The 20,194-nt window shown below is 39.7% G+C and overlaps 1 protein-coding gene across 1 annotated transcript in view; it reads right to left on the bottom strand.

Moving 5' to 3' along the window:
- Nucleotides 1-260: 260 nt before the first annotated feature.
- The window catches only part of LOC135220639 (phospholipase A2-like), an 88,185-nt gene continuing 68,251 nt past the window's right edge, over nt 261-20,194 (bottom strand). Inside the window, 5 exon segments of the mRNA XM_064257958.1 lie at nt 261-4,103; nt 11,187-11,339; nt 12,610-12,769; nt 14,256-14,345; nt 14,348-14,424. Coding sequence (XP_064114028.1) covers nt 4,016-4,103; nt 11,187-11,339; nt 12,610-12,769; nt 14,256-14,345; nt 14,348-14,424 — 568 coding nt within the window. The 3' untranslated portion in view covers nt 261-4,015.

Here is a 20,194-nt window from a genome sequence, read left to right as displayed (position 1 = left end):
CACACAATTATATAATACACATGACAGTTACCATTTTTATTTGTACTACTGCCTCGTTTTCATATTCTTAGGCCCTGTCCACAAGGTAGAGCTTTGCTCAACGAACTTTGCTCAGTGTGACATCAGAAGCAGATACAGCGGGAAAAGTTCTGACTTTCCCTGCTTCTGACTTCACATCGATCACAGTTCGTCGAGCAAAGCTTGGACGGGCTTTACAAAACTGATACCTTTTACCAAAGGAAAGAAAAGAAACAACTTACTGAAATGTCCAACTTTACTTTTATTTTAAAGGAGCTTTAATCAGCTTACCATAATCCCGGTGACAGGAAAATCACAACAGTTGCAGCACAAAATATTGACCGGGTTGACATCTTAATTAAATGCTAAGTCAAACCTACTGGGGAAAAAAAAAGTCCCACGCTCTCTGTCTAAAACAGGAGGGGGACATTTTTTAAAAACTTGGACATGACTGACAGCAATAACTTTTTAAAAATCCTTAAGAAGTAAAAAATCAATAAAAAAAAATACAGTAAAATCAACATAGTAACTATTAATCATACTTAATTTTTGAAGGTAATACTTTTGGTTTTGTATTCATTACATCTACAATTGGTCACTTTGATAGACAACATCGTTATAAGCTTACAGTCGCCCCATACCAGAGTAGCAAGGAATCGCGCTGTCCTGTAAGAATGATTATCCGAGGCATTGCAGGTCGGTCTGTTTGCTGACGAAACAAGCTTTTCAAAATTTTGAAATTCGAATGACAACTGTTTTCGAAACACCGAAACACACAATGGACGCTTCGTTGGAATCTATTCTTTAGAGATTTGACAACGGCGATTCCGTGAGAGAAATAATTGTTGGTAAGGAAAGTTGCAAACAGACTGGTGTGGTATGTTTACAGGAAAAGGGGCAGTTACAGACTAATTATAAGTTAACTTTCTTGACAATTGCAGAACACTTAGTTTAGGATATCATAATGGTGAATGACTTATTTCTAAGGCATATTTGTGCTGTAGAACACCGATATATCCACATTTATCATATCTTCTTCCAACCGGACGGTTGGCAAATGTAACCAGTTCAATAGGTAGAGAACACGTGAAAGGAACGCCAACGCCCCCAGTTGGACAAGTGTAGGGGAGAGGAGAGAGAGCGTGAGAATGTTGCACAAGAGTGGCAAAGTAACAAAGCCTGAGATGAAAGTGCGCTGTGACTAACGATAATAAGAATGATCTATGCTCGAGAATACACGCTTCTAATTAATCTAGACGTTGTGCTATGCATACTGTAGTCGTAAACGGCAATGAGATGTCTATTCATCATGCTCACTTTAAAAGGTGCGCTTAATACTGACTATCAGAAATAACAATATTCTTTGCAATGCAAATACATAAAAATATCTTATCATTATCTTACACAAAGTTTTATATTATCATTGATGGTTTTTCGTCAGCTTCTTGTCATGGATTCACCCTCATAAACCTGACCTTTTCTTTTCAAATGCAAGCATCATTTCCTCATCATTTAAGCCTACCTTCAATTAGCCATCCAAATCAATTGTACTGCTAAATTCGTAACTTGAAACGTTATTAAAAGCGACTAGTAAAAAAAATACAGGAATTATTTTAGCCTGACTCTTTATCAAACTGTGGAGTATAAGACAGCCTGATCTAATCTTATCCTGACATTCTCTTATGAACGAGTCATTTCATAACAGAACTCCAATAAACAGAGACACCTTTGTGATATATGTCATGGGTACACTGTGAAAACTTATGACGTGTCTCTTAGCAAATGGATGAAGAAATAGCATCTTCTACCTTCAGACGATGCCTGATCGCTTAGGTATCAATAATGTAGTGTGGATCTCTCTCCCCTACGAAAATAGAAGCATCTTGTAACTGTTATGATTTCCTGATCAAATTATCTTTATCCTTACCTTGCCTCTGGTCATGCCGCGTTCGTTTCATGTAAACTATGAATACTTTGGTACAAACATTGGATTCTAATTTGTTTGAAATTTGTGCGCTGATTGTCCGTATTTCCGGGACAGTCCTTAATTGTCTTTACGGTCGTCTGTTACTCATGAACGTAATTGATCTCCGTTAGCCATTTTCTAAATGTGGAAAAAAGGAAAACAGTAACACTTCTGATGGTGGGGACGCGTTACCAATCCCGTTGATTTTTCATCATGGTCGCCGAACTGAAATGAGCCTGACACAAAGAGCAAATTGATTTAGTTGGTCGAGACTAAATTTATTAGTTTTTACCACATTATGTTGTTAATTAGAACTGTAAAACAAATTAATATCCAACTTACCTCAATGGATAATACATTTTTCTTCCGGAAAACAGTTACTTTAGGTGACAAAAAGTCGAGAGCAAGGCTCGCATTTTTAGAAAAATGATTTCGTTGCAAACAACGCACTTGTACCCACAGTTCGATTTCTGTTGATATTTCTAGTACTTTTCCATTTTTTAGAGCCAAGATAACAGATATTCAAACTGAAGGTCTTATAAGGAACAAGTGTATTGTTTGAGGTTTGCCAAGGACATTTTAGCATGATTTAGAGTTAAAAAAAGTCATCACGATTGACCTAGCATTAACTGGATCACCAAGTAACTCTCTTCCTTCTTGTTTTCTACTGGAACTTCAGTTTTCCTTAGCACGAACAGAGTTTTGAAAGTAAATATCGTGATTTAAAATAAAAATATCGCTGGCTTCTTTACTGCATGCCCAAGACATAAGACATTTTAATTACGATGAAGCTGAAACAAAAACTTCTGCATTTATAGAGCATTGCACTCTACTAAACAACCATCCATACTGCAAGGCCCCAGCACCTTTGCTAATATCAGTGTAATTGCTTCAGACAGTCTGCAGTATATGACTTGACGCAAGTCTGTTGCAATCACTGAAAATAAAAATAAGCTTAACATTCCTCGACCTCCCACCATTCATCTTCAGAAACTATACATCAGCCTGAGTATTATTTTCTAAGAAATTTCTGTGATGAGAAAAAGTACAGTAATTATGACTGAAGTTTTCGTGGGATACTGATGTCGTCATAATTTTATTTGATACAAATGACCATTTGTTTATTTACACTGAAGGTAAAAGTGGATCTTCAGCATTACATCTTCTGTATTTGCACTTTTCACACACTTCTATGTATGTCATAATTATTTAATGTTTTTTTTTTTATTTCCCAATACCCACTATTGAGGTAAAACAAGTGGATTCTATCAACTCTCATTCTGGATATTCTGTACAAATCATTTCACAGCTGAGGTCAGAATCCTTACATTTATTTTTAAAGAGGCATTTCCAGAAAAGTTGATAGGTATTATAAAATAAACATTCTTCTTTATGATAAGTAGATGTGCTTCTATCTATTCTATTCTTATTAAAAGCTGTTACATCCATCAGCGACATTTCTGGTACACATTTTTATTCGTTTTCTGTAAAACAAGACTATTCAGATGGCTATTTTTCTGACCGTCCACACTTTCTGTCTGCCCTCAGATCTTAAAAAGTACTGAGGTTAGGGGCAGCAAATTGGTATGTTGGTCATCCACCCTCCAATCATCAAACATACCAAACTGCATCCCTCTACCTTCAAGTTTTTACTTTATATATGGTTAAAGTCAGCCATGATCGTCAGTCTGGCAACACTTGAAGACAAGCAACCGCAGAGTGGTGGCTGAAAGTTTCATGGGCAGCGGCTCCAACAGCATTACGTGTGTGCTGTACAGAAAACTTGAGTGTGCATTTTTTACTTGTATTTTGTAATGACTATATATAAATTTAAAAAATCTTTGTTAGTTCCAGGGGTAGTTGACTTTTACACAAACTGTTGAAAGTAGAGACTTCCTATTTATCTAATTTCCAGTTGAATGTTTTCATGACTTTCTCATGTCACTTATCCTGTTGACTCTTTACCCTGATTTCCTTCTTTTTCTCTTTCAGTTCCTGCTTGCATCTTCTTCTTCTCCCTTTCTTCTTCGATTATTCGAAGGTTTTCATATCGAAAACTTGCCATTTAGGTTCACCCTCCTCGCTGAATTCGTATTCCTGGCAGGCTTGGTTCAACAAACTGCAGAAAGAGAAGACAGAGTCATTATTACTCTGATACCACAGATATTTAAAAGGGTCAGAATAAAGTTTCACTGCTGAAATATGATTAAAATACCTTCTTGTTTCCAGTTTATACTATAAACTAAATATATTTAAGGGTGTAAAAGCCAAAATGAATAAACACTGGCAGCATCTAATTTGGGTGTGAAAGGTAGTTACCAGTTAACCTTCAACATTATTTTTATCATTATTGTTAGTTATTTTATTATCATTTTATAATCATTATTATTAATATATTAATACATAGAAGCAGTAGTAGTAGTAGTAGTAGCGAACTAGTGTAATGTTCATATCTAAAACTAAAACCTATTTATTCACACTTGCAGGTAGATTCTAGGAACACGCCCCCCACTCCAACCTCATTAAACAACATCCAGGTCACCCTTGAACAAGGCATGTAATGCATCAGCTTCCCCAGCAAGGGTGTATCATTGCTTACTCAAGTACAATTTGAACCAGGTTAAGGTGCCTCTCACCCCTTTGCAGGAGTAGTGATTTTTAATGATTATGAGCAGCAGAAACAAAGGACAGGCCATTCCACTGGAGCACATGTCCTAGAGCCTGGGCACATACACAAGATTAATGCCAAAGCCTCCTATCCCAAGACAAGATCAGGAGGATCCAGGTAGTGAAATCTATCGTGCTATGACAAACTTCACACTGTGAAATCTAAAAATGAAATGAGCTACCCCATACACACGCATTATAGCTATGAACATGTTAGGTGCTCAGAAGAGAATTCCTAATCTTTCTCAGCTGAAGATAGTGACCCTCCTCTCTAGCAGTTCAATACGCTGTTTAAGGAGGTGATTTCACCTAAAGGTAGAATGGATGGTACATGGTACTAATCGTTTCAATAGATCTTTCCTTGCTTAAATGTGCATGCCAGAGGTCTTTATGTAATGATCATTGGTTTGGACAATAACCCTCATTCGACCCTACTGAGCAACCAAGTTGCAGAAACATCACGGGCAGAAATGTCTAATGGAGCATTCTCAGGATTGTTTATGGAACTTTAGGCTAAAAAAAAAAGCTACACCTCTGTGAATTTGTATACTACTTCATTTACACATTAGGAACATACTTTTTATATTTCAGTGCTTCCTTTATCCCCAACCATTAGTGAAAAAGGTACCGCACCGATCACACACATATGGTGCAGTGAACTGAAGTGTCAGTGAAACTTTATTTGAGAGGATTTTGTGCAGTGTATGGCTTTCAGCAACATTAAGTAATGACGCTGTCTGTTCACCACCTTCACCCAATGCTTAATTGTGGATTTATTGTGCTCAACCATACAGTGATCAGTGGTTCATGAGTAGAAGTGTTGTGCAAAGTGGCTGTCATTCTAATGTTCCTTTTTTGCTTTTGTGCATTTCATAGTGATTATGACATGCGAAATCCTTGCCATTGCCCTGAGTAGGAGCTACCAATTTTTAAGTACTGGCAGCTAAATTAAAAAGAATCGCTGTAGAAATTCTTTTGTTTTGGTGTAAATAACTAGCCACACCCACTCTTGGGGAAGAAGGGAAACAAACTAGCAGTGCTCAGTTTATTTGTGCTAAAGATTCCATGTCAGGAGAGGAGGGTGGGCTCCCATTCTGTAATTACTTGATAAGTATACATATATAAAACATTTTATTATAAAAATATAGTAGTAACTTACCAAGTAATTACATTGCTGATTCCCACATTGGTAGGAGGTGGGATTCATGGATCTATTCTACCCCAAAGCATTAACAGTAATGAAATGAGAGTAGAGACAGTTGCTAGCAATGAAGCCATGCTTGTTATTTCCTTACCTGTTAAGAGAGCTGCTGCAGGGAAATACTGCCTCTGGCAACGCTCATGTAACTCGTAGATGTGTGGTCGTATAGCCAAGGGTCACCTGCTACATAAGTGGGAACCTTATAGCGAAGGGCATTCCCCAGAGCTATTTAGGCATAGAGATTGCCCCTGCCCAGGGAGCAGTACCAATACAAAATTGCCAGAAAACAATGCTGTTAACTACACCATAAAAACATTAAAACACCATAACCCAAGTAAACACGAGACTGGAGGGTATCCAATATGAAGTACCAGACTCCCCTAAAACCCAACACCAAGTTTCAAGGTGAAGAGTAAGGATGGAGGGAATGCCTCCTATACTTCACCAAAGTTCCTCAAAAACAACTGGTAAAGTCTACAAAATTCAAAACATAGCTAACATTCAGAAATAAATTGAGCTTTCTGCTAGTTCGTTTCCTTCCTTTCCTGAAAGTGGGCGGGGCTAGTTATCTACACCAAAACAAAAGAATCTCTACTGTGATTTTCAAAATGTTATTTGCCGGTACTTAGAAATTGTTACATTTGTAAATACTTGGTAAGTTACTTATATAGAACTGGTGTTTTAAAGAGAAATCTTTTTCATATTCTAATCCAGTGTCATTCACTGCAAATTAAGCGTAATGGACCAGGGATTGCCAAAAGCCAGTAGTGTGGCAGCACCGTGGGAGAGAAGTTCACCAGGACGAAGTCACCCTCCTCCCCCTATCCACCACTCCTTCACCCTCACTACCAGCCCCTCCCTGCCAGCCAACCAACTGGAACAGATTTCCTTCAACTTATCAAGTTGAAGAAGAGAAAAGATAATGCGAAGATGAAGAGAGGTGAACAAAGAAGACATGGAGAAGACAGAAGAGCACAAGAGGAGGCACACATAAAGAAGGAAAATGCAAGATTCACTTCCCATATCCAGGTGCTCTCATCTTCCTAACCCTTCCAATCAAAAAACCCCTTACCAGGTATGGAGGTGGGTGCTTCTTCCTCCAGTAAACCAACTCTTCTCCCACCACAAAAAGTGACAGTGCTAATGACCCCCCAACTTAAAGCTGATGCAACATTCTAAATGTTCAGGGAATGAGACACCAGTGGGATGATTATGTTATTATGGTATATCTTTTCAAGCTTCTTAAGGAAAAATAGATGACCCAGTTGCGGATGTGCTTGGCCCTTGAAACACAGTGTGTGTTGGAGCACACCTTACAGATCTAAGCCTCCACAGATAAGCCTGTAGATGAAGTTTTGGATGCCGTGCAGTCTCACATAAAGGGTTTGTTTAAAGAGGTTCTTTGCCATAGGGAATTGCTTAGTTGCAAACAGATGGAAGGGAATCTTTTACAGATTTCTACAGATGGCTTTGGTGCATTGCAGAGGAAGTTGACCTGTGCCCGGGGAATGTGGCTGCATGCTAGGAGACCCGGCTGATCATTCTGACAGGCATTCAAGATGCAGAGTTAGTTCAGAAAATGTATGTAATCTCCTTTGAAACCACCTCATCATTACAGGGTGTATCACAACTGTCGGTCATATGAAGCAGCTAAACATGTAACCTCCACCATTTGGACTCCACCTGACCAGTTGCGTGCTGTTTCTGACAACAAAAAGGGTAAGAAGAAAAGGGCAAAGCAAACAACCTTACCTTCAAAACTGACTCAACACCAGCTAATTCATGCCATTCCTACTTGCAAAAGCTGTGCCTGTCTCATTCATTGGTCCAAGACAATTTAATGTCAAGCCAGCACAGTCCTGTGCCCTCTTTCCTACCGCATCAAACACTTTGATAAGTGCTTCAGAGAAAATAAAAAGAACCACCAGGATGGATTTCCAAGCAACAGTGCTACCCACTCCAGCTCCAGCAAAACCTGAAATGCAAGGCAGAACAGCTGTCTTCATTTAGGCTACCCTTCCTCCACAGCCCCTAAGACACCCCCAACCCATCCGTGTCTTCCTGGCACATAGGAATGTTAATTCTTGCATACAAATGTTACCAGACACAGGAGCTGATGTCACTCTTACAGGCCAGCAACACCTAGAGAGTTTAAGCATCCCAAGCAGCAGCCTTCAACATCCTCTGCTGACTACAACACATACTGTGGATGGGTTCAAATGGTGCCTACTCTTGGTATGTTCCAAGCTACATTCGCCATAGGGAAGCAGTCTTGTTCTGCTAGGATTCAAGTCCATGAAAATGTCCAGACTCCACTTCTGTCTTATGCCCATTGTCAAGAGTTGGCCATACCTCCAGACTTTTCTAAGCCCATTTCTGAAGTCAGACATGTTAATAAACGCAAGGAGCTACCTATCTCAGGCACCATGCCACCTTTGGATGCCGGGGAATATGTCCTCTGAGAATTTGCAGATGTGTGATGTTGGTTTCCCAAGAAAACTTGAAGTCTGCTCCTCTGAAGCCCATGGTTGGTTCTCCCCATGAGGAGTCACCTCAAGGATGGAGTTGTGCCCTTCGCCATTCACAACCCAAGACAGACTCCCATTGTCTTCAGGTCAAGGAAGAGCTTGACCCCATGGAATAATCAAGCCCACTGGTGATGACCCTTCAGAATGGTGTCACCCTCTCATCCTCGGCGACACAGGAGTACGCATCACTGTCGACCTCTCCATGCTGAACAGCCAAATTTCCCATCCAACCCACCCTTCACCCATACACTTATTGCCATTTATAGTGTGGACTGGAAGGCTCGGTTTTTCACAATAACTGATGCCCCATGCGGGTACTGGCAAATGGAGGTGACATGGCCCTTAAAGGAGTCAAGAACACTGTGAAGGTTGTTGATGACATTCTTCTCCATGATGAGGATAACTATTCATACCTCTACCGTATCCTAGAGATGTTCACCAGGTGCCGCACCTACTGTCAACTTCTGCGGATACATGACCTCAGGTAAGGACATTTCAGCTGCTCAAGAAAAGTCAGTGCCTTATGGGATTTCTTGACTCCAGCTAACCTGACCGACCTCAGATCATTCATGGGCCTGGTCAACCAACTGGCATAGTTCTTTCCTGACATTTCCGCTAAGGCCCAGCCTGTACTCCCTCTGATGAGCCCCAAGAGAACATTTGTTTGGACCCTTGATCATGATGAGGCCGTTCGATGAGTCAAGTCAGCACTCATCTGTCCACCTGTTCCTTCAACCTTTGACAAAGACCTGTCTGTCATCTTCCAGAGATATGCTTCACACCTTACTAGCTGAGAAACGCTATGCCACTATTGAGCTCGAGATGCTGGCTGTAGACTGGGTGATGTCTAAAAGTAGGTTGTACCTCGCTGGCCTACAGAACTTTACTCTGATGACAGATCACCACCCCCTAATTCCTATCCAGAATCATTTCCCTCTGGATGCCATCAGGAATCCTCGCCTCCAGTGTCTGAAGGAGAAAATTTCTACTTACATATTCACAGCTGTGTGGCACACTGGCAAGTCTCCAAACATTCCTGAGGCTTAGTCTTGAGCCCCAGTCAGCCAGCCTGCACAAGAGGAAGAAATCGCAGGTGCCCTTCCTGCCACCCATCTCCGAACAGTCATGACTGTAACCCCTTCAGGAGAGTCGCCAGCTCAAGATGCTGACAGGATCCTTGAGGCCCTAGGAGACAGCAAGAGCAGACCCTGTCTACAATCACCACCTGGAATGTGTCACCTCAGGATTCCCCTCCAATAGGCATGATCTTCACAAATCCTTAATCTCAAACTGGAAGATACGGGATGAGCTCTACTAATGGTGACCTCATCCTGTATGGAGCAAGAGTTAAAGTCCTGACACTGCATCTTGTCCGGCCTACATGACAGCCACAGGGGTATGGAATCTACTAAGTGCCGGGCAAGAAAGGCTGTCTTGTGGCCTGATATTGATTTGAAAATTGTCAACACGAGCTTGTGAGTCATGCCAGGTATTGCAGCCAACCCAACAACAGGAACCATTAATGAGTGATGACAACCCCAGATGGCCCTTTGAGCCTGTTTCAGCAGATTTCTTTATTGTCGCAAGAAAAGCCCTCTTCTTTATAGTTGACCGACTCTCAGGATGGCCTGTCGTTGTCCCATGCAAAGGTGATACTACTGCATCTAACACAATCAGGATCTTCTGCTACTACTTCCGGGAAGTTGGTGTCCCTCTCCACCTTAGGATTGATGAAGGACCACAGTTCACCAGCAACGAGTTTCATGGAGCAATGGGGAGTTAGACTTGTGGTGACCTCCCTATATTATCCGTAATCAAACAGTCATGCCGATGATCAAGCACCTTGTTCTGACAACAGTACCCTCCAGCAACACTTAGAGCTCTGGAATACTTCCAAATTCACTGACTGCTCCCCCACCCAGATCATGGCTGACCCATTAGGTTACTCAACGCATCCCTGCACACCCCGAGTCCCTTCCAAAGGAGTGGCAGGTCAAGACTGAGGACTGTGACCACTGTGATGCCACCTGTGCCAAGCAGATTAAGACCCGGTACAATCAGCTTGCCCACTCCCTACCCAGGTTAACTATTGGACAGCATGTTCGGATTCAAGACACACCATCTCACCCCTGGAACAAGTTCGAGGTAGTCATGGGTTTCGGCATGGCAAGGGGCTATGAAATTCATTTCCCTAGTGGTTGTGCATGGAGGTGAAACTGTCACTTCCTTTGCCCAGTGCCACCCCGCTAGTGTTGACTCCTCCCCTCTTTCCCTTGTGGCCTCTTGCTTGGACCAGTAAAAGCAGTCCTTGGTTGACATTCAACCCCAATGTCGCCACATTGGTCTCAAAGGCTCATAGAAAAAGTCCACTCAAAAAGTGTACTACATGCATGAGGGGGGATGTAGGTATGTACATGAAAGACATATTCAGTATACGTAATGCATGAACTCACATATGTATTTGTTATGTTCTTTTATATTTCATGTCCATGTGTATACCTACCTATATTAAATGTATGTCATTCCTATATGTATTACGTATGATATGTAATAATCTAACCTCAACCATCTGGCAGAATGTTTCGCCAGAAGAGGACTGTTACTGGCATTTGTTATATCCACTTAACTGCATCTCTGTGAAATTGTATACATCACTCATGACATTAAGAATCTACTTTTTATATTTCGGTGTTTCCTTTATCAACAACCCTTAGTGATAAGGATACAACACCAAATACACAATTACTATTATTACTCTGCAAATAACATAAAAGTCCACAAGACAGGAAACAATATCTGCACTAACCCAGACCACTTCTTGCATCCGATGACTGGCTTAGCTAAGCGATAACACTGGAAAAGGCCAGTCGAGAAATAGGCAGACCCCACCTCCTTGGCCTCAGCACTTCCCACCTTCTGCAGACACTTCCGAAAGCTGTCGTTGCAGTCACAGTGAGTCCTTTAAGTTATATGACAAGAAAAAAAAGGTCAAGGTTCACCTTCATATTGACATCACTCTCAAACACAGAATTCAGTCATGCAAGCTGTTATGAATGTTAACTTGAGAAATGTACAATAGGTAATTATCAAAGTTACCTGACAAATTAGTTCTTAGGGTTAAATAATTAAAACTAAAACTAGTTATTACAGTAGCTGTCACAAGAAGAAGGAACCCCATCAAAACAGGATGTTGCTACTTCAAATGACAATGAAATGGAAAAAATGCTACCAATAAATTGCAAGACGGAATAAATAGCAGTAAGGTTGGTACATATATCTAAGTTATCATTTCATTTTATCTACGTATATATGTATTGCACAAGATGTTTAATTGGTCTTAGTTTCAAAAGGATAAGGGACAATTTTATTTCTCAGTGGCCAGTTAACTGAGGAAAACAGAAGAAATGAGAATTTAACAGTACCACTAAATGTTAGACACCATTCAACAAATTAGCTGTAAGAATGGTTGACTACCTGATTTTGAAGTTTGGTCATCAGAATCAATTTATCTATAATCCAGGAAGCCAATCACACAAAGAAGAACAAGTCTGTTTAAAATACAAATTATTTCTCTAATTCATGAAGCCAAAGCCTATGTAGTGGAAAAAAATCTTTTTGAAATAAACAATTTCTCTGATTCAAGCAACCAAATCACCAGAGTAGAATAATGATCTATTCCATGGAGCCAATCATACAGAAAAGTAACGAACATCTCTCAAAAAATACCTGTCTAATCCATAAGGCAAGAAGATTAAAGATCTCGGTAAATTAATCATTTCTCAAATATACATATGCAACCACCCAGAAATGAATAATTTTACTAATTGCTGAAGCCATTCATACAGAAAAAATCTCCCTAGGTTATAATCATTTCCCCAATCAATGAAGTTAATATGAGTCTGTATAAAGAGCTACGTGAAATTAGTAATTTCTCTAACCTATAAGGCCAATTACTCATCAAAATGTACATATCCATGAATTTAACAATTTACCTACTGAAGCAAATCACACTAATGGAGCAATTCATACAGAGTAGAATAAAGATCGTAAAATGAATCAAATCTCAGCTTTAAAGATCTTTCTAAAGTAAAGTAGTTCAATAACTAATCCATTGTCAAGTATATCAGTTAAATAAATAAGTATATCAATTAATTACATAATATAAACAATAAATTATAAACTAATCAATTACTTATCCTACACGAAATACAAAATGCTATTTTTTTTACATGGTAAAGGAGGAGTCATTGGTTATATTGTGCCGTGTCTGGCCGGGCTCGAGGTCATCCGGGCAGAGGTCATGGTCTCGGCAACATATATCCACTTCGCGGAGGGGACCCAGGTCATCGAGTCCGTCTGCAACGTTGCCGGTTCCACACCATTTGGTTCCTGAGTATTGTGAGTCGGAAAGAAAAGGACGAGGCTTAAGATTAAAAAGAAAATTGTGATATTTTCACAGAGAGAGAGAGAGAGAGAGAGAGAGAGAGAGAGAGAGAGAGAGAGAGAGAGAGAGAGAGAGAGAGAGAGAGAGAGTTCCTGTATTTTTGGGAGTCGGACAGAAAAGGATGATTATGTTAAAAAGGAGGACTGATGATAAAAATGTAATAATAAAGGTAATATTTCCACAAATGTGTTTAAATTATTTACTTTACTTCGATTCTGAGAGAGAAAGATTTTATTAATAGTTGATATACATATGTTGATTCAGGTTATCACCTAGAAAGTGCAAGCAGCTATTGCAATTATACATAAAATGCTCAGCCTTATATGAGTTGTATTAGGGATCAAGGCTGAAACTTTAATTATAAACAGAATATCAGAAGGCAGTATTAAGAAGGGGAAATATGAAGATCACAACTACAATGAATTATTTTGTACAGAATCATTTCTCACACAGCACTCTTTAGCTGTACAAGTTATTCCCTCGTCTCTTTTTCGTCTGCTACATTTTACGGTCGCTTCATGTAATAAAGAAACCAATAATTAAAAGGTTTAGATTTTTCTGATTTACTACCGCAAGGTTTGATTTACAAAGAAAACAGACAATAATTCGTTCTCGTAAATAGAAATATATTTCACCCAACTTTTATATTTTCCTGTAGCCAAGGTAAGACGCTAAGTATACAATACAGAGAAATACTATTTAGTGACACTGGTGAGACTCAGGACTGAGAAAGAGAAAAGATTATCATATTGATAGATAAGACACTATGGATATAATCTCTCATAAGGGAAAATTAGAGTAAATTAAAAATGCAAAAAAGTGGACAAAGTATTTAAAGACATACATGCGCTCATGGGAAAAATTTAATAATGACAAAAAAAAAAGGAATACAAGGAGATGGATATAGTGTTAGCGATACGAAAGTGCAAATACGTAAAACTTAATAATGAATAAAATTAAGAAATAAAAAAAAAATAGTTAACATATTTAACGATATGAATGCGTAAAGAAGGAAACTTGGAAACTTGAACAGATATTAAAAATTAGAAAAAGGATACTATATATTAACGATAACAAGGCGTAAAGAATGAAAATTGAACAAAAGACTTAAAATAAAAAATTAAAAAAATGGATACTATATTTAACGACACGAAGGCGCGAACACGATAACTCCAGATCTGAATGACATGAGCAGTAGATCACAGATTCCCCAAACTCAAAGTGACTCTTCATCGAACCGCTTATCAACGGACTTCACCACCTACATGTCGGAGGTGACTGGCCCAAATAAAATGTAATATTGAAAAAGATTAGCTCGAGAGAGAGAGAGAGAGAGAGAGAGAGAGAGAGAGAGAGAGAGAGAGAGAGAGAGAGAGAGAGAGAGATAGACTCTATCGCATTCAAGAAATCCCGCCGCGATCAGTTTCTCACCAGGGTAGATGATATGTGGAAAGTTCTCCGCCCGAGGGGGGTGGTCTCTCTTCTCGTGGGCAGCCCTCGCGTAGCAGGTCGAGATCAGCGCGTCAGCTCAGCAGCCTCTACCACCGCCACGGGACTCTCGCTCGCTGCCAGCTCGCGCATGATCTCGTCCACGATGCGCCTGTGGAAAAAAAATCGAATTGAATATAGAAATGAGGCCTATACGAGACCACTGAGCTAATTAACAGCTCTCCTAGGCTGTCCGAAGCATTAGATATATTTTTACGTGGCTAGGAACCAATTGGTTTCGTAGCAATGGGACCTACAGCTTATTGTGGGATCCGAACTACATTATATTGAGAAATTAATTTCTATCACCAAAAACAAATTCCTCTGATTCCGCGTTGGTTGAGCGGAGAATCGAACTTCGTACCACCAGACAGGTAGGTGAGCACGAAAACCGCTCGTCCAACGAGGAACTTGAAATGTTTATTGACAGTAAAAGGTTTGAGAGGTGTAACGGGAGGAAAACCTCGCAGTTGCACTATGAATAAACTGCTAGGAGAGGGTGGAAAGTAAGATGAAGAAAGAGAGTATGAAAGGAGGTACAGTAAAAGTAACGAAAGGGGTTGCAGCTAGGGGCTGAAGGCACGCTGCAAAGAACCTTAAGTAATGCCTACAGTCATGCATGAGGTACACTGACGGCATTATCCCCCTACGGTAAAATAAGACAATGAATAAAGCGCCCCGATGGTACTATACTCTGTTTTTTTTCATCTGTCCATCCGCCTGTGGTGTTTTTGTATGGTAACACTGCGTCCCGGGCTTTAGATAGTTACGCTACGTGTAAGTTTTAGGTAAATAAAAGGATATCTGGGTGTACATTTGCAACTGAAAAGTGTTTTAATAATTTACTGTATGCGAATTACACCGTTAATATTCGAAATAGGATATTATTATAATCGTTGAATGTAAGCTGACTGTAACTATCTAAAGCCCGAGACGCAGTGTTACCATACAAAAACCCCACAGGCGGATGGACAGATGAAAAAAAACAGAGTATAGTTCTCATATCTTAACCATGAGATTTCATGAATTAGGCTGTCAAGACAAAAACTGGGGAAGCTTTTGGCCATTCAGCTCTTCAGATGATGTAAAGAGGGAGTTGGTGTTGCGTGGCTGGTCTTCAAGATAAAGAGAACCATAAAATAAAGGTGAAGTACTGGCTTCTAATGGAAATGGGAGAAATCCCCCACCCACCCTAGGTGGGTCACATGTTCACGATTTCAGACTGCGACTGTCGTAATGACTGGGTTTGGCGATCAATCACCTATGGTCGCGAGCCTTGGGCCCCCCCGACTTCCGCAATGAACCATTACAGCATTGTGCAAGATGAGATGAGATTACGTCATCGTATACGTAAGTCACCAATGATTAAGGCCACACCCAGATTTAACGGTTTTTACAGGACAGCGAATTCCATGAAGGCATGACGATTTTTGACGATTTAGTTACGTAATATTTCGACTTACGTAACGGGATCAGACAGAGTCGTGAACATGGATACCACCATATATATATATATATATATATATATATATATATATATATATATATATATATATATATGTTGTGGTATCCATGACCACGACTCTGTCTGACCCCGTTACGTAAGTCGAAATATTACGTAACTAAATCGTCAAAAAAAAAAAATTATATAATATATATATATATATATATATATATATATATATATATATATATATATATATATATATATATATATATATATATGGATGTCATAACTCGCTATTGCTAGTTATAACTTGCGTATTCAAATGCCGTATGTTGAGAGGCCATTACGAAATTGTTGCGTGCTGCGCCATGACATGGCGACTTTTGACAGTAATCGTGGAACGACAGCGACTATGTTGGACAGCCTTGCATGATCGCCATCACTGGCACAAAGTCGTCACATTCGGTGACTTCGTTACGACTTATGTCAATTTGGTTGTAATAAGATAGTAGCTAATGGGGTCGTCATGAGCAACAATTTCAGCTGTTAGGACTTGCGTGGTCTGAAATCGCCAATGTGTGACCCAGGCTTTTATAAGTGATACCTAGAGAGGGGGGGGGGGGGCAACAAGACTGTAGAGAGCGGGGAGGGGCAATAAGACTGAAGAAAGGAATCAAGTAAAGGGCTACAAATTGAGAAAAACCAGGGGGCCAAGAGGGACGCCGCAAACAGCAAAGACCCTTTAGTAATGCCTACAGTGCTCTAGCAACCCCTCCCCCCTGCCCCTCCTCGGAGATATATTAATCTTAGAAGCATGAAAAAATCAGTATCATTACATTTATCTTAAGATAGTCATTCTATATTTTATACGGATATCATAGAATTTGGGTGTTTGAAACTTGTTGAAGTACATCCCAAGATTCCATCACATTTATCAGTTGTAATTAAGCATCCAAATACTACTTCAGTAACCCCCTCTCTCTCTCTCTCTCATGATGTCTGGTCTAAAATAAGTAAAATAAAAGTCTATTTAATATTTCTGACAATCATGAAATTAAAATTAAACCGGATATTCCACTGACGCCGTATCATAGCAAGGGATTTGAACTAAAACACCCTCGAAGAGGAGATGTGTTATCTGATCTTTATTTATTAAAAAGAAAAAGATAATAATGAAGGAGATCGTTGACAAAGCGAGGGTTCAAACAAATTTTGAGAAGGATGTATCAAGTCTGAACGCAGAAGGAAGTAAGTGGAATATGTGTAGACAATCGCGTAGAGTTTACATATTTATTTGGTTTAATTGTGAAATTTCAAAGCAGGCCTGTTCTCAGCGAGAGAGAGAGAGAGAGAGAGAGAGAGAGAGAGAGAGAGAGAGAGAGAGAGAGAGAGAGAGAGACTGCAACTGTGATGAAAAAATCACTCCAAAGCTGCAGACTTTAAACTCTTGCTTCTTTTCGAAATGTGACGGGGAAATACGATCTCAACGTGCGTCTAGGTAATAATATTCCTTCGGGTATCCCCTGAGCGGTTTACCTGGTTTTATGAGTTTCTCTGGCAAATACGTAGATCCCTTTCCTACTTCAGGAAGTTTCAATATACAAATCATGACAACTAAAAATACCATATTATTACCCATTTCACTCGTTGTTGTTTTTATCTAAACGTTGTTATTTCCTTCTCTACCTGGACTTATCTAACTTACAATTTTCACCAACTCATAAGAATGAAAGGGAACATCCCTCCAGTGAACAAACGGCTATTGAATATCAGCCAAGGAGATTGAACTGCTATTTCTGAATAAGTCGAATTACCTTTCTTATCTTCTGTTACTTTCAAGTGGCTCTTAACCTGTGAACAGTTGCAATCTGGAAATACAAGTGGAGGACTGCTGTGTTCGCCGATATAAACAAGTCAAATAAACAAACTAAACACTCAACAAAAGAAAACATCGTATCTCTCAATGCTGACTGGATGTATCGGTAGAATGTGCTCTGACTCATAAGTGGCCGTGAAAGCACGGCTCATGTTAGCTCAAGCCGTGAATGTTTAATCTAAGTCCTTCTTTAGATCATTTTTGATTCCTTTAACCAGCCACAAGAACAAAAAAGGAAGGACGAGGTCTAATTCAGAAGCCAACAACAGACAAGACTTTAAAACAGAATAGGATCCAGAGATTAGGTCAAGCGCTGGAATCTATGAGGTCATTCAGCGCTGAAACGGAAATTGAGAGTAGAAGGGTCTCAAAGGAGTAACGGGAGGAAACCTCGCAGTTGCACTATGAATCAACGGATGGCAGAGGGTGGAAAGTAAGACGGAAGAAAGAGTATATGAACGGAAGTACACTAAAAGGAATGAAAGGGGTTGTGGCTAGGGGCCGAAGGGATGCTGCAAAGAACCTCAAGTAATGCCTACAGCGAAGTGCATGAGGTGCAACGACGGCGCTAACCCCCTAAGGGCGATGCCTATGAGAGAAGACTCTCATAGCCTCGTCAAGTCCGGAAGATAGTGAGGGGTCTGAAATTCGGGATTATAACTTAACCGAAGAGAAACGCACTAAGAGGAGCAATAAGGTAAACTACAACGCGAGAGTTCTTCCAAGATCTTTTCACAATAGATCAGAGAGAAGATAAAGAACAAGATGTTCTATAACTTGAGACCCAACTAGATTTAAATGTGTCAATTTTCGTAAGAAATAATCATCGCTAGCAACACACATTATCGTATATGATCCGTAATTTCCCTATTTTCTGTCTTACAAACGTTTACTGACTGGTCATCCATCATATAAATAACCTCCGGAAAACAGAGAATTTTTTTTCTTTTTTAATGACTTCAAAATGGATTAATATTACTTTTATTGGTATTTACTAAAAGAAAATATGCAGGTGGGGCTACGACATTACTGCTGACTTGTGTGTCTCAATTAGAAATTTGGGATATAGCGTAATATGTACTGTCTTGAGAGCAAACAATGAAGGCCACCTCATACTTCGTTCGTTATATTGTTCCCCATTATTTGGAATGAGTTTGATTTAAAGGGAAGTTTTTACGTGTAAAGTTAAGAAAACTCGAAGAGACGGTCAGAATTTCATTACCTCTGACCTTTGCGTGTCGTGTCGATGCTCGCTCTCGTAAATTGAATAGTATCTCTTCAGCGCCGACCCTTCGATTTCATTCGCAACCGCCTACCAGAATACATGGGACGGACGCGCCCTCTCTCTCTCTCTCTCTCTCTCTCTCTCTCGAAGTGCTAAGCGTTTACTTTCTGACCGCAATCAATGTTGTTAATCCTGCTGCATTTACGCTGACCGGTGATTCGTGATTCTTTTCTGCTAATCCGTTTGAGATTGTGAGTTTAGAATTTGGGCCAAGCGCTGGGAAACAGGACGTCATTCAGCGCTGAATTGACAGTAAAGTGTCTGAAAGGCTTATCAGGAAGGAAAAGATGATGAACGGAAATACCTACAGAGAAAAGAATGAAAGGGGTTGCACCTATGGGCCGAAGAGACCCTGCAAAAAACCTTAAGTAATGCCTACATTGCACCACGTGAGGTGCAATGACGACACTACCCTTGTATTAACATAAATAATTTGCATTTTAGCATAATAATTCCCAAAGCTTCTTTCATGTCCAATGCTTCCCTTCATGCCTTTTGTCATTTGTCTTTTCAGAAGTCTCGTTTTCTCGCTTCAAACACCTTACCGGCTTATCGAGAAAGAGAGGCTTCACTCTGCTCGTGAATTTCCATTTGTGTTTCGACTATCTATCGGCCTGTGCATTTCGGATGAGCGAAGACAAAATGAAGAAAGCCAATGTCACATTCTCTCTATTCATCCTTCCGGGAGTCGAAATGCGCCAGCCAATACTCGAGGCTCGTCCCGGAATTCGGCATCCAGGGCAAAAATGCGAGTGACTGTGAATTTGAAATAAGAGCATCTCAGGATACCAAAATAAAGCTTAGACGCAGGAAGCACATCGGGAAACGCAGATGGGGACGCAAGTGGATACAATATACGAGACATTCAGCAATGACACTCATATTTAATGTGTTTCTCATAAGAATTCTCAATAAGCACTGAGCTGATAATTGACGCTCACGACGGTGAAATAAAAATGGCAATCGCGTGACGTCTTGTGAAAATGCAACAAAAATCGAATTCATTAATGTAAAGTAAACGCCATTTTAACATTTGGTAATTTTTTTAAAAATAAGAGATCAGTACCTTCACTGATACCTAGTAGTTTGTGAAAATAATACGAGAAACTCGCTAGCATGTTAGCATACATTATTTTTATTATTATTATTATTATTATTATTATTATTATTATTATTATTATTATTATTATTATTATTATTATTATTATTATTATTATTATTATTATTATTATTATTAGTTGAGAAAAACAAAATTGCTGTAAACGTTTTATAAG

Source organism: Macrobrachium nipponense, chromosome 2 (genome assembly GCF_015104395.2).
Source record: "Macrobrachium nipponense isolate FS-2020 chromosome 2, ASM1510439v2, whole genome shotgun sequence".
NCBI classification, from domain to species: Eukaryota; Metazoa; Arthropoda; class Malacostraca; order Decapoda; family Palaemonidae; genus Macrobrachium; species Macrobrachium nipponense.
This window is presented reverse-complemented; position numbering and strand designations above follow the sequence as displayed.